At 40.0% G+C, this 13,982-nt stretch overlaps 1 protein-coding gene across 2 annotated transcripts in view; it reads right to left on the bottom strand.

The window, feature by feature from the left end:
* Positions 1–3,128: 3,128 nt before the first annotated feature.
* The window catches only part of TMEM167A (transmembrane protein 167A), a 132,663-nt gene continuing 121,809 nt past the window's right edge, over positions 3,129–13,982 (bottom strand). For both annotated transcript variants that reach the window (XM_053701469.1, XM_053701468.1), the window contains exons 3-4: positions 11,888–11,922; positions 3,129–3,588 (exon numbers count right to left, since the gene is read on the bottom strand). In XM_053701469.1, coding sequence (XP_053557444.1) covers positions 3,518–3,588; positions 11,888–11,922 — 106 coding nt within the window. In that variant the 3' untranslated portion in view covers positions 3,129–3,517. The remainder of the gene's footprint in view (positions 3,589–11,887; positions 11,923–13,982) is intronic.

The following is a 13,982-nucleotide window of genomic DNA, read 5'->3' on the forward strand; positions in this document are numbered from 1 at the left end:
AGCCTAGGCTGTACCACTAAACCACAGGTAGGCTTCTCAGCTGAAGATTCCAGGCACAAGCTCGACGGCTAGTACATCAAGTCTAATAAGACCAGACATTGCTCTAAAAGAAGAACAATAAAACCCTCAGCTTCTTCCATGGATCCGTAAAGGAGCAGCTACCCTCCATAGGGTGCAAAGTTCTCTGAGCCATAGTAGAAAAGCTCCCTTCTACTTAGGGCACATTATTGGAGTCAGCAACAGGTAAAATCCTTTAAAGGATGAGAAACAGGGAGAAAGGCATCCCTAGCTTCTCCTACACCTGTGAAGATTTCCATAGCCCTTCTAGAAACAATTCCTCAAAAGGAAGGAACATCATAAAAATGATCAAATTTACAAAACTCCCAAGGGTTGACAATGACAGGTGTAATGATGTCGTCCAAGTAGCTAAAACCTCCCATAACAGTACATGAGGTGTGCAAGCATACATCTCATCTGAAGGAGATGACTTCAGCATCAGATGATGGAATTATACTGTCCAAATCTGATATTTCGCCCTCAGAAACTACTGGTGAAGCTTCCTCACCAGACTTAAGAGAGAGAACAAACAGCGTAGCAGAATGTGAAGCACAAACCTCACTGTCTGAAACTTAAATGTCCTCTTGCATTTTCCCTGTAGGTAAGGAAAAGAAAACAGATAAAGCCGCAGATACCGCAGAGGATACCTGACCTGCAAATCTGTAGGCAAAACAACTCCTCCAGGAGATTGAGAGGAATCGCAGGGCACTGCATGTGACGCCACAGAGGCTTGGGACAGATAAGGAGAAAACTGTGGCATTACATAAACAGCATTATCCTGGGAGATATGAGGCTCAGAGGGTAACATCTATTGCAATGATACCTGATCTGTGAAACTAAGGGGAACCACAGGGCACTGCCTATGACGCCATAAAGGCTTGGACGTAAAGGAGAAGCTGTTACGTATCTAAACAGCATAATCCTGGGAGAAAAGAGGGTCCAAAGCAACAAAGCATCTGAGGCATTGCACAACCTAGTTAATAAAGAAGCATAAAAAGAATAGTCTTTAAAATTAAAGACAAATTCAAATTAATACTCAAGAACAGCCCACTGTTCTACCAAGTACATTAGCCCCACATTGAGTCTTAATTAAAGATGATAAACTCATACTGGCTATAACAACAACAGTGTATGTACTTTTATAAAGGATCTTAAAAATCGTTGTATACTATTCATGTCACATAATAAAATAGTCTGTCTATTGTGGTATTTTAACAATCTCCAAACACAACAAAGCAGCAGCATCCAGCTGATTCAGCCAATATGACTCGAACTGCTGTTGCTGCACTGCTGAGGGAAGAATGACCATATGCGGCTCGTAACACTGGGAACTATATGCAGATTCACCTCCAAAAAAAAATAAAATAAAAAAAAAATGTATCTTGCGCCACAAGAGCGCTGCTCCGATCTCCACCTGGAGAACAAGGCGGGACTACAGGCAGTATTCCTATAACCAAAATGGCGCCGCTCCGTCTCTGGAAGAAGGAGGCGCAACAAAGGCTGAATTAAGACGAAGCACGCAAACATCACGCTTCATCCGGCCACAAGGGAATGCAATAATCGCATTGAGTACTTCTTCCAACAAATAAAAGTGGGAGTAAACCCCCCCACCTACACTAAAACCAAGACGTCAGAAAGGGAGCGCATGCTCTCCTCAAGACACACAAAACATAAAAATCGTATCTCACAGATTTTGTTCTTTTCCTCATTTCTCCCCTTAATAAAATCCAAAGTACATAAGGATTGAACCCACTGTACCAAATGTTTCTATACATAGGCTTGAGGATTAGTATATAAATAATCAGAGCCTCAATTTAGGGTTAACCCCTTCTATCCTGAAGTAGATTAACTCCTAAGTCTCCCCAATCACATGAAAGTGCCTGCTCACTGCCATAAATTGTCCTTATTAAGAATTTCTTGTCCTAAAATAAATACATATAGGTCTGAGCCCCTGCAGTGCCAGCCTCCTAGCCCCAGAAGACAAAAGGCACTTACCTGCACATTCAGCTGTCCGGCAGGAGGACAGCTCACCCGGTATGAGAGGATCCTGCTCCTCACAATGACTTGTGAATAAAAAAACGATCAGAGTAAACCTACTCAGGCTTTCAATACCAGGGCAGCAACATGTTAGGAAAACGCAGCAACGCCCACCTCAAGTTCCTAACTGCTGTAAAGCCACCACTGCCCTGCTGAAGAGACTAAAGTGGAGTACGGCTAGACCCAGATTTTGATGAAAGATCAGAGCAAGCCTGCCCTGGCTTCAAAACAAAACAAAAAATATATAATTACTTCACCTCCTCCTTGCACTAGAGGCAAAGAGAAGTAACAAGATAAGCTTTTCTAAAGGATTGTCATTTTTGCACAACTTATTTTAGCTAACAAATCAGAACAGGCTATGTAGGTATGTGCATTACTCGGATATTCGTCTGACAAATTAAAGTGAATGTAAAACTTTAATGAATTAAAGCCCAGGATCACAAAATCTTAAAAACAGGGGCACTAAAATGAATTAAAGTTTACAAAGATGCTTATTTTTAAAAACAAACACCATTGCGTTAATGTAAACATAATGCCGATCTCCCATCCAGCAGCTCCTGCTTTCTTTAGCAGATCGATGACGATTCCGGGTTCCTCCAATTGTTGTGTGCCCCCTTTGGCATCCAGCTCGTGGGGCACGCCACGATTGGAGGGAGCTGTATTCATCATCTATATGCTAAAGAAAGCAGGAGATGTGGGCTAAGGATTGGCGTTCTGTTTATTTAAAAAAATAAAAACAAGGGCAATTTTAATTCATTAAAGTTTACAAAGATGCTTAGGATTACTTTTTGATCCTGGGCTTTAATTCATTAAAGTTTACATTCACTTTAATAAGGCAGCGGATAGCACTATAACACTAATATATCCAGCAACAAAAATAGAAGAATGCTGTTACCCACTGCCATACTCAGCATTCATTTGTCAAACGAATATCCAAAATACGAATAATGCGCACACCTATGCAATTTTTGCATCAAAATGTTTCTTCAATTCATAAAAAAATTAGACTGCTGACACAGAAAAACACGTAATAATTGTTTTTAAATACGTTTATTTTCCAGATCATTCACATGTTTAACACTTACAAATCACCTTTCACGTCATTTGTTTCTAATATTTATATTGCTTATTGGGGAGAAACATTTTTGCAGATTAACAGAAACCTGCAATTGTAAAAAATGTCTGCAAAAATGTAATGTGTGGTTTGTTATCCATTTTAAAAAAGGGGATTGATTTCTGTTGAAAAGGCCTTGGTCCACAATGTGTTGCAGTTGTCTCTGACAGCCATACCGCGATACCTCGGGATCTTGACTATTCAGAGCACAAAACCATACATTTTTGTTTCTTTACATACATTTTGCATGATGACCGAAACGCTTTTCTGATTAAAAAACAGAAAAATCATCACTGGATACTTATTAGGCTACTGCATAAATAGAATGCTAAAGGCCATCACCACACAGCATACAGCAACATATGGACTTTTTCGTTCACCTGAAACAAAAAGAAAATAATAAATTGTTTGCAAGAAAGAAATGAAGAAAAAGATAGCTGAAATGTTAAAAAAATAATCAAATAATTTATCTACATTTTATTGAATTTCCTATTAAAAAAGGTTAATGATACGCTTTTCTAAAGGATTTTAAATATAAAACTCCTTGTTTGGTGTCACATACCAAAACTTAGTTAGAATCAACTCATAATTTCTTATAAAAGTTGTTTTTTACTATAAAGAATAGAAATCTCTAAAACACAATTTTTGAGTATGAGATACAATTAATACAAAAGATGTAAAGGTGTCTGTACACAACAGCTCCATCTAGTGGAAAGTTTTAAACCGACTAAATCAATATTCATGACTATGGATCACAAAATAATGAGTCAACAGCTGGGGTTCCTGTAGCCTTTATCAATCACAATTTATTCACAAAACTAGCTTTCATTCTTTGTGACAAAAAGGTATAGCCCAAATAATAAATCAGTTTGTGCAGGAGTATATTACTTGGGCTTTCTTGGAGTAGATATAAACATTCCAATAAGTCTTTAGGGTGCCTAACTTTTTAACAATGATGAGGACAACCTTTTCCCCTCTTTTTTGCCAAATGCATTGGAAGCACAAAACCAGTCTTAATAAAAACATTTGTTTTCATGGCAAGTATATATATTGCTTGTCTTCACACACCCATAGTAACATTCAGATACCACAAGAATCAGATGCAATGCAACATTTATGTAATCATTTTACTGTACACAACTTTAAAAATGGAATATTACATTTTAGAGCCTGTAAGGGGTAAAAACACACATATGGAGAAGCGGGAAACACCCCCCCAAAAAAACACAATCAACACTGGTAAAACCAAGGGAAACCTTCGCTAAAATAATCTAGAAAACATATTATAGAACTATGTATCTTATGTAGACTTAAGCAGTCACATGTTTATAAGCACAAATAAGTAGTACCTTTCCCTTAATTTCTCTGTAACCAAAACTAACCACCCCAGCGCAGAATCTATAAAAAAACCCCATAACTTTTAGATCTCATATTTAAATAAGACACTGCTTTTGGTCAACCACCAAATAGAATTTGCCAACCAATGTAACAGAGAACTAGATTTTCAGAGCTAAAACATCAAAGTCAATATGATGATGGTCCAAAGCTAGAGAGAGAGCGAGCGCGCGAGAGAGCGAGCGCGCGAGAGAAAGAGCGCGCGCGCGAAAGAGCGAGCGCGCAAAAGAGCGAGCGCGCAAAAGAGCGAGCGAGAGAGACAGTTGTACCAGAGGATTTGATTGTAGAAACAATTTGGTTAAAAGCTTAGCCACAGTTTACAGGTAGAAGGTCATGCCTAAATGATGGAAGCATTAAACAGGTACAGCAAACATCTTGAGATTTTAAATATAAAATGTTTTGTTATGGATAGTAAAACAGCTTTGCAATATACCTTCATTATTTATTTTGTCCCCTTTTCATGCTATTTGACTGAGGAAAAAAACATAATTTATGCTTACCTGATAAATTCCTTTCTCCTGTAGTGTAGTCAGTCCACGGGTCATCCATTACTTATGGAATATTTCTCTTCCTAACAGGAAACTGCAAGAGAATTACCCAGCAGAGCTTGCTATATAGCTCCTCCCCTCACCTGTCATACTCAGTCATTCGACCAAGCATACGAGAAAGGAGGAACCATAGGGTACAGTGGTGACTGGAGTTTAATTAAAATTTAGACCTGCCGTAAAAACAGGGCGGGCCGTGGACTGACTACACTACAGGAGAAAGGAATTTATCAGGTAAGCATAAATTATGTTTTCTCCTGTTAAGTGTAGTCAGTCCACGGGTCATCCATTACTTATGGAATACCAATACCAAAGCTAAAGTACACGGATGAAGGGAGGGACAAGGCAGGAACATTAAACAGAAGGAACCACTGCCTGAAGTACCTTTCTCCCAAACACAGCCTCCGAGGAAGCAAAAGAGTCAAATTTGTAAAATTTTGAAAAAGTGTGAAGCGAAGACCAAGTCGCAGCCTTGCAAATCTGTTCAACAGAGGCCTCATTTTTAAAGGCCCAGGTGGAAGCCACAGCTCTAGTAGAATGAGCTGTAATCCTTTCAGGGGGCTGCTGTCCAGCAGTCTCATAGGCTAATCGTATTATGCTACGAAGCCAAAAAGAGAGAGAGGTAGCCGAAGCCTTTTGACCTTTCCTCTGTCCAGAGTAAACGACAAACAGGGAAGAAGTTTGACGAAAATCCTTAGTTGCCTGCAAATAGAATTTCAGGGCACGGACTACGTCCAGATTATGCAAAAGTCGTTCCTTCTTTGAAGAAGGGTTAGGACACAGAGATGGAACAACAATCTCTTGATTGATATTCTTGTTAGTAACTACCTTAGGTAAGAACCCAGGTTTAGTACGCAGAACTACCTTGTCTGAATGGAAAATCAGATAAGGAGAATCACAATGTAAGGCAGATAACTCAGACTCTCCGAGCCGAGGAAATAGCCATCAAAAACAGAACTTTCCAAGATAACAACTTGATATCAATGGAATGAAGGGGTTCAAATGGTACGCCTTGAATAACATTAAGAACTAAGTTTAAGCTCCACGGCGGAGCAACAGACTTAAACACAGGCTTAATCCTAGTTAAAGCCTGACAGAAAGCCTGAACATCTGGAACTTCAGCCAGACGTTTGTGTAGAAGAATAGACAGAGCAGAAATCTGTCCCTTTAACGAACTAGTAGATAAGCCCTTTTCTAAACCCTCTTGTAGAAAGGACAATATCCTAGGAATCCTAACCTTACTCCATGAGTAACACTTGGATTCGCACCAATGTAAATATTTACGCCATATTTTATGGTAAATTTTTCTGGTAACAGGCTTCCTAGCCTGTATTAAGGTATCAATAACCGACTCTGAGAAACCACGCTTTGATAGAATCAAGCGTTCAATCTCCATGCAGTCAGCCTCAGAGAAATTAGATTTGGATGTTTGAAAGGACCCTGAATTAGAAGGTCCTGTCTCAGAGGCAGAGACCACGGTGGACAGGACGACATGTCCACTAGGTCTGCATACCAGGTCCTGCGTGGCCACGCAGGCGCTATCAGAATCACCAATGCTCTCTCCTGTTTGATCTTGGCAATCACAACAACACATAAGCCATGTTGAAGACCCAAGGGGCTGTCAGAGCATCTATCAGCACTGCTCCCGGGTCCCTGGACCTGGATCCGTAACAAGGAAGCTTGGCGTTCTGACGAGACGCCATGAGATCCAGATCTGGTTTGCCCCAACGACGAACCAGTTGAGCAAAGACCTCCGGATGAAGTTCCCACTCTCCCGGATGAAAAGTCTGGCGACTTAGAAAATCCGCCTCCCAGTTCTCCACGCCTGGGATGTAGATCGCTGACAGGTGGCAAGAGTGAGACTCTGCGCAGCGAATTATCTTTGAGACTTCCAACATCGCTAGGGAACTTCTGGTTCCCCCTTGATGGTTGATATAAGCCAGTGTCGTGATGTTGTCCGACTGAAATCTGATGAACCTCAGAGTTGCTAACTGAGGCCAAGCTAGGAGAGCATTGAATATTGCTCTTAACTCCAGAATATTTATTGGGAGGAGTTTCTCCTCCTGAGTCCATAATCCCTGAGCTTTCAGGGAATTCCAGACTGCTCCCCAGCCTAGAAGGCTGGCGTCTGTTGTTACAATCGTCTAATCTGGCCTGCGAAAGGTCATCCCCTTGGACAGATGTGGCCGAGAGAGCCACCATAGAAGAGAATCTCTGGTCTCTTGATCCAGAGTTAGTAGGGGGGACAAATCTGAGTAATCCCTGTTCCACTGACTTAGCATGCACAATTGCAGCGGTCTGAGATGCAGGCGCGCAAATGGTACTATGTCCATTGCCGCTACCATTAAGCCGATTACTTCCATGCACTGAGCTACTGACGGGTGTGGAATGGAGTGAAGGACACGGCAAGCATTTAGAAGTTTTAATAACCTGGCCTCTGTCAGGTAAATTTTCATCTCTACAGAATCTATAAGAGTCCCTAGAAAGGGAACTCTTGTAAGTGGTAATAGAGAACTCTTTTCCACGTTCACCTTCCACCCATGCGACCTCAGAAATGCCAGAACTATCTCTGTATGAGACTTGGCAGTTTGAAAACTTGACGCTTGTATCAGAATGTCGTCTAGGTACGGAGTCACCGCTATGCCTCGCGGTCTTAGTACCGCCAGAAGTGATCCTAGAATTTTTGTAAAGATTCTTGGAGCCGTAGCTAATCCGAAGGGAAGAGCTACAAACTGGTAATGCCCGTCTAGGAAGGCAAATCTCAAATACCGGTAATGGTCCTTGTGAATCGGTATGTGAAGGTAGGCATCCTTTAAGTCCACCGTGGTCATGTACTGACCCTCTTGGATCATGGGAAGGATGGTTCGAATAGTCTCCATTTTGAATGATGGAACTCTTAGAAATTTGTTTAGGATTTTTAAGTCCAAGATTGGTCTGAAGGTTCCCTCTTTTTTGGGAACCACAAATAGATTTGAATAGAATCCCTGCCCGTGTTCCGTCCGCGGAACTGGGTGGATTACCCCCATTAGTAAGAGGTCTTGTACACAGCGTAGAAACGCCTCTTTCTTTGTTTGGTTTGCTGATAACCTTGAAAGATGAAATCTCCCCCGTGGAGGAGAAGTCTTGAAGTCCAGGAGGTAGCCCTGGGATATGATCTCCAACGCCCAGGGATCCTGGACATCTCTTGCCCAAGCCTGGGCGAAGAGAGAAAGTCTGCCCCCCACTAGATCCGTTTCCGGATAGGGGGCCCTCTCTTCATGCTGTCTTGGGGGCAGCAGCAGGTTTCTTGGCCTGCTTGCCCCTGTTCCAGGACTGGTTAACTTTCCAGCCCTGCCTGTAACGAGCAACAGCTCCTTCCTGTTTTGGAGCGGAGGAAGTTGATGCTGCTCCTGCCTTGAAGTTACGAAAGGCACGAAAATTAGACTGTTTGGCCTTTGATTTGGCCCTGTCCTGAGGTAGAGCATGGCCCTTACCTCCCGTAATGTCAGCAATAATTTCTTTCAAGCCGGGCCCGAATAAGGTCTGCCCTTTGAAAGGAATATTAAGCAATTTAGATTTAGAAGTCACGTCAGCTGACCAGGATTTAAGCCATAGCACTCTGTGCGCTTGGATGGCGAATCCGGAGTTCTTAGCCGTAAGTTTGGTTAAATGCACAACGGCATCAGAAACAAATGCGTTAGCTAGCTTAAGTGTTTTAAGCTTGTTCATTATTTCATCCAATGGAGCTGAGCGAATGGCCTCTTCCAGAGACTCAAACCAGAATGCTGCCGCAGCAGTGACAGGCGCAATGCATGCAAGGGGCTGTAAAATAAAACCTTGTTGAACAAACATTTTCTTAAGGTAACCCTCTAATTTTTTATCCATTGGATCTGAAAAGGCACAACTATCCTCCACCGGGATAGTGGTACGCTTAGCTAAAGTAGAAACTGCTCCCTCCACCTTAGGGACCGTCTGCCATAAGTCTCGTGTGGTGGCGTCAATAGGAAACATTTTCCTAAATATGGGAGGAGGGGTAAAAGGCACACCAGGTCTATCCCACTCCTTGCTAATAATCTCTGTAAGCCTTTTTGGTATAGGAAATACGTCAGTATACACCGGTACCGCATAGTATTTATCCAACCTACATAATTTCTCTGGAATTGCAACCGTGTTACAATCATTCAGAGCCGCTAATACCTCCCCTAGCAATGTGCGGAGGTTCTCTAGCTTAAATTTAAAATTGGAAATCTCTGAATCCAGTCTCCCTGGATCAGATCCGTCACCCACAGAATGAAGCTCTCCGTCCTCACGTTCTGCAAACTGTGACGCAGTATCTGACATGGCTCTCATCTCATCCGCGCGCTCTATCCTTAACCCAGAGCTATCGCGCTTGCCTCTTAAATCTGGCAACTTAGATAATACTTCTGTCATAACAGTAGCCATGTCTTGCAAAGTGATTTGTAAGGGCCTCCCTGATGTACTTGGCGCCACAAAATCACGCACCTCCTGAGCGGGAGGCGCAGGTACTGACACGTGAGGAGAGTTAGTCGGCATAACTTCCCCCTCGTCGTCTGGTGATAATTTCTTTACATGTAAAGATTGACTTTTATTTAAATTAGCATCAATGCAATTAGTACATAAATTTCTATTGGGCTCCACATTGGCCTTTAAACATAGTGAACAAAGAGATTCATCTGAGTTAGACATGTTTAAACAAACTAGCAATGAGACTAGCAAACTTGGAAATACTTTTCAAAATTAATTTACAAGCAATATAAAAAAACGTTACTGTGCCTTTAAGAAGCACAGAAAAACTGACACAGTTGAAATAACAATGAACAAAAATAGTTATAGCAACCAAATTTTCACAGTAAATGTATTAAGTTAGCAAAGGATTGCACCCACCAGCAAATGGATGATTAACCCCTTAGTACCCAAAAACGGATAACAATTATATAATTAACGTTTTTCTCACAGTCAAATACACTGTCACAGGACTACTGTGACTGATTACCTCCTTCAAAATGGATTTTGAAGACCCCTGAGCTCTCTAGAGACGATCTGGATCATGGAGGATGAAGTAGACAGATTGTGACTGAATTTTTACTGCGCAAAAAAGCGCTAAAATAGGCCCCTCCCACTCATATTACAACAGTGGGGAAGCTCAGAAACTGTTTCTATGCAGAAAACAAAAATGGCCATGTGGTAAAAATCAAGCCCCAATAAGTTTTATCACCAAGTACCTCACAAAAAACGATTAACATGCCAGTAAACGTTTTAAACATACATTTAAAAGTTATGTATTATTATTTACAAGCCTGCTACCAGTCGTTTTTACTGCAGTTAAGGCTCATACATTATTTCAGTATTTACAGTATTTTCAGAGTCAATTCCATTCCTTAGAAAATACATTCAGTGCACACACACACACACATCAGCCTGATACCAGTCGCTATCGCTGCATTTAAGGCTGAACTTACTTTACAATGGTATCAGCAGTATTTTCTCAGTCAATTCCATTCCTCAGAAAATAATTTACTGCACATACCTCTTTGTTGCAGGGGGACCCTGCATGCTATTCCCCTTCTCTGAAGTTACCTCACTTTTCCTCAGATGAGAACAGCCAGTGGGTCTTAGTTACGTCTGCTAAGACCATAGAAAAAAACCCAGGCAGATTCTTCTTCTAAAGCTGCCTGAGAATAAACAGCACACTCCGGTGCCATTTAAAAATAACAAACTTTTGATTGTAGAAATAAACCAAGTTAAAAAAACACCACAGATCTCTCACAGCTTCCTATCTAGTTAGGCTGCAAGAGAATGACTGAGTATGACAGGTGAGGGGAGGAGCTATATAGCAAGCTCTGCTGGGTAATTCTCTTGCAGTTTCCTGTTAGGAAGAGAAATATTCCATAAGTAATGGATGACCCGTGGACTGACTACACTTAACAGGAGAAATGGGTTTTCTAATTCTCAGCATTTGAAAAGCTCACTGCAGGCTTCTCAAGGCTAATTCTGCTACAAACCTTTCCCTAACGGCTTTAGGTTCTTTATACTATGAATACGGTTAGGACTAGCCTCATCAGCTTGCAGACTCAACTCCAAATAGGAAAGACAAGTAATCTGAAGATTTATGAAAAGATACCTATCTAATCCAATGTGACATAAAGCATATACCTAACTGGCATTGTAATACAATAAGAGTGTGTGATCCCATCTGCAGTGAATGGAAAATGGCAGAAGTTACCCCTTTTTGGACATACTACAACTAGTAAAACAAGAATGAAACTAATTGGATTTAGGCGGTTACAAATAACTTACTATAAGTTATGCACATTAGGGAAGGATACGAATGCGGAAGGACGACATTTGTGGCATTCAGCTCTTTTCGAAGCCAGATTTCTTCTTGTGAAAGTTCAACACATTAAGATCTGTGCAAATCCAGATCTTAGTGATTTGAACGTTCACAAGAATAAACCCGTCTCGGAAAAGAGCAGAATGCCATGAGTATCCGCCTTTGGATACTAACGAAGGATCCGAACGCGCATCCCTAATTTACACCATAGTAAAAATACACTAGTACATTAAATGGTCACTTAGACTAAAGTCTCACATTCAATATAAAACCGAGTGAAGAAATGTGAGAAATAAATAAATATTTTCCCCCTCAAATATGTGAAACTAAATATTACTGAAACACTATGTTTACACAAACATATAGGACCCTAGTTTTCTATCAATAACAAGTAAAATTAAAACTTACCAATCCTTGCGCACTTCCAAAATATGCCAAGTATTCTGTGAAATTGAAGGTTACAACATATTAATTCACAAAAATAAATACGGACACATCCTAACCAATCAGCTAATTGACTAATAAATAGAAATTGAAAACAAAAGTTTAAACGTAAGTTTTGTAAGAGTTATTTTATTGTACAAATATAAAAGGCATACAAATGTGTTTTTAAAGAACACATTTTGTTTCTTCTGCTTCTCTTCTTATCACTTCCCCATGCAAATTAAATATAGTTTCTTTCATTTTCTGCAATAATATATACAAACAAGATAAAAGGTTAAGCAAAATTAAAAAGTCCACTTATTCCGAGGAAGAGGAATGCCTTAATATTAATTTAAAAAAAAAAGTCTCCCAGATAACGTTTTAATATAAAAAGAGCTGTTATATTCTGCTGTGCCAACTGGAAAAAAATAAGGTAAAAATATTGTTTAAAATTATGAAACACTTCTATAATTTAATATTAAAAGAACATTAAAATCCATTTTTTCCTTTTATGATTCAGAGAGAACTAGAGCTTTTTAAAATGTTACAATAAAAATGTACTCCATTATCTTGGTATCCTTTGTTGAAAAGTAGGTAGGCTTAGAAGAGCGCACTTGCTTGGAGCACTATAAGGTAGGAGTATTGTAAGAATGCTTTTAACAATATCATAGAACTCCAGACGTGCACAAAGAATAATTTAAATTTTATCAAAAAAGTAAATTGGAAACTTTTTAAAAAAAAATGCATGTTCTATTGTGGCGATATTGTGCATTAATGCATCTTTCCCAATGCAGATTAAGGAGTATAATAATAACAAACTAATAAAAGTCTGACACCAAACGATTTTAAAATCAGCACATTCTAAACATTACAAAGATTATTCTTTACACGTGAAAAAAAAAGGTATTAAAAATAAAACAATTACATGTGTCTGACACATATTAATCATCTTCCACTACAAAACTCTACACACACACAAATATATACAGGTAGCCCTCAGTTTACGCCGGGGTTAGGTTCCAGAAGGAATGGTTGTAAATCGAAACCGTTGTAAATTGAAACCCAGTTTATAATGTAAGTCAATGGGAAGTGAGAGAGTTAGGTTCCAGGCCCTTCTCAAAATTGTCATAAGTAACACCTAATACATTATTTTAAAAGCTTTGAAATGAAGACTTTAAATGCTAAACAGCATTTTAAACCGAATAAAATAATCGCACAACACAGAATATATAATTAAACTAAGTTAAATTAACAAAAACATTTGCTAAACAGCATTATAAACCTAATAAAATAATCACACAACACAGACTTTACTTGCATTTTTCTGCAAACAGTTCTTTCTATGCATTTCAATCTGGACTGATTTATAGACAGGAAGATCTTGTTCCTTTGAAAACTGCTCGATAGCTCAGGTCTAGTTACACAAATTAATTTCAGCTTGCTTGGCTTGCATATCTTTGCTGCAACACAAGTGGACAGCTCCACCTACAGGCTATTTTAATCAATGCACTGCTTCTCAATGCTTTTCAATAGCAGGCACATGACTGAAAAAAAGGTTGTTATTCTGAAACGGCTTACATTGAACCGTTGTAAACCGAGGGCCACCTGTATATACACACATACATACATATACACATATATACATACACACACGCACGTCTTGCAGTACTTTGCCTATCCAACTGCAAGACGTATAAAATACATCTTCGCTTCAGAAAGCTCGAATACTCTTGGCTGGTAAGTTAGAGCCGAGAGCTGGAGTTCCAGGCATCTGCCGCATATGCCGCGATCGGTGCTCCGGCTCCATATGAGGGCAGATACCTGATCACTGTGTGTCACTGTCTGTAATGATCTTCAGTTGGTGCCAGCGGGAGGAAGAGGGATAGCCCTACGCTACGGAAAATAAAAAAAATAAAGGGACAGGAAGGGATGGGGCACCTACACTACAGAAAAGGTGATCTGGGGGTCCTACATAAAAGACAGTGGGTGGGAGGGACACTACACTACAATAAATATGCAAAAAAATAAATTAAATTAAAATAGCCTTATATTTTCACACTGGCAGACTGTCTGCCATTAC

This window comes from Bombina bombina, chromosome 2 (genome assembly GCF_027579735.1).
Source record: "Bombina bombina isolate aBomBom1 chromosome 2, aBomBom1.pri, whole genome shotgun sequence".
NCBI lineage: Eukaryota > Metazoa > Chordata > Amphibia > Anura > Bombinatoridae > Bombina > Bombina bombina.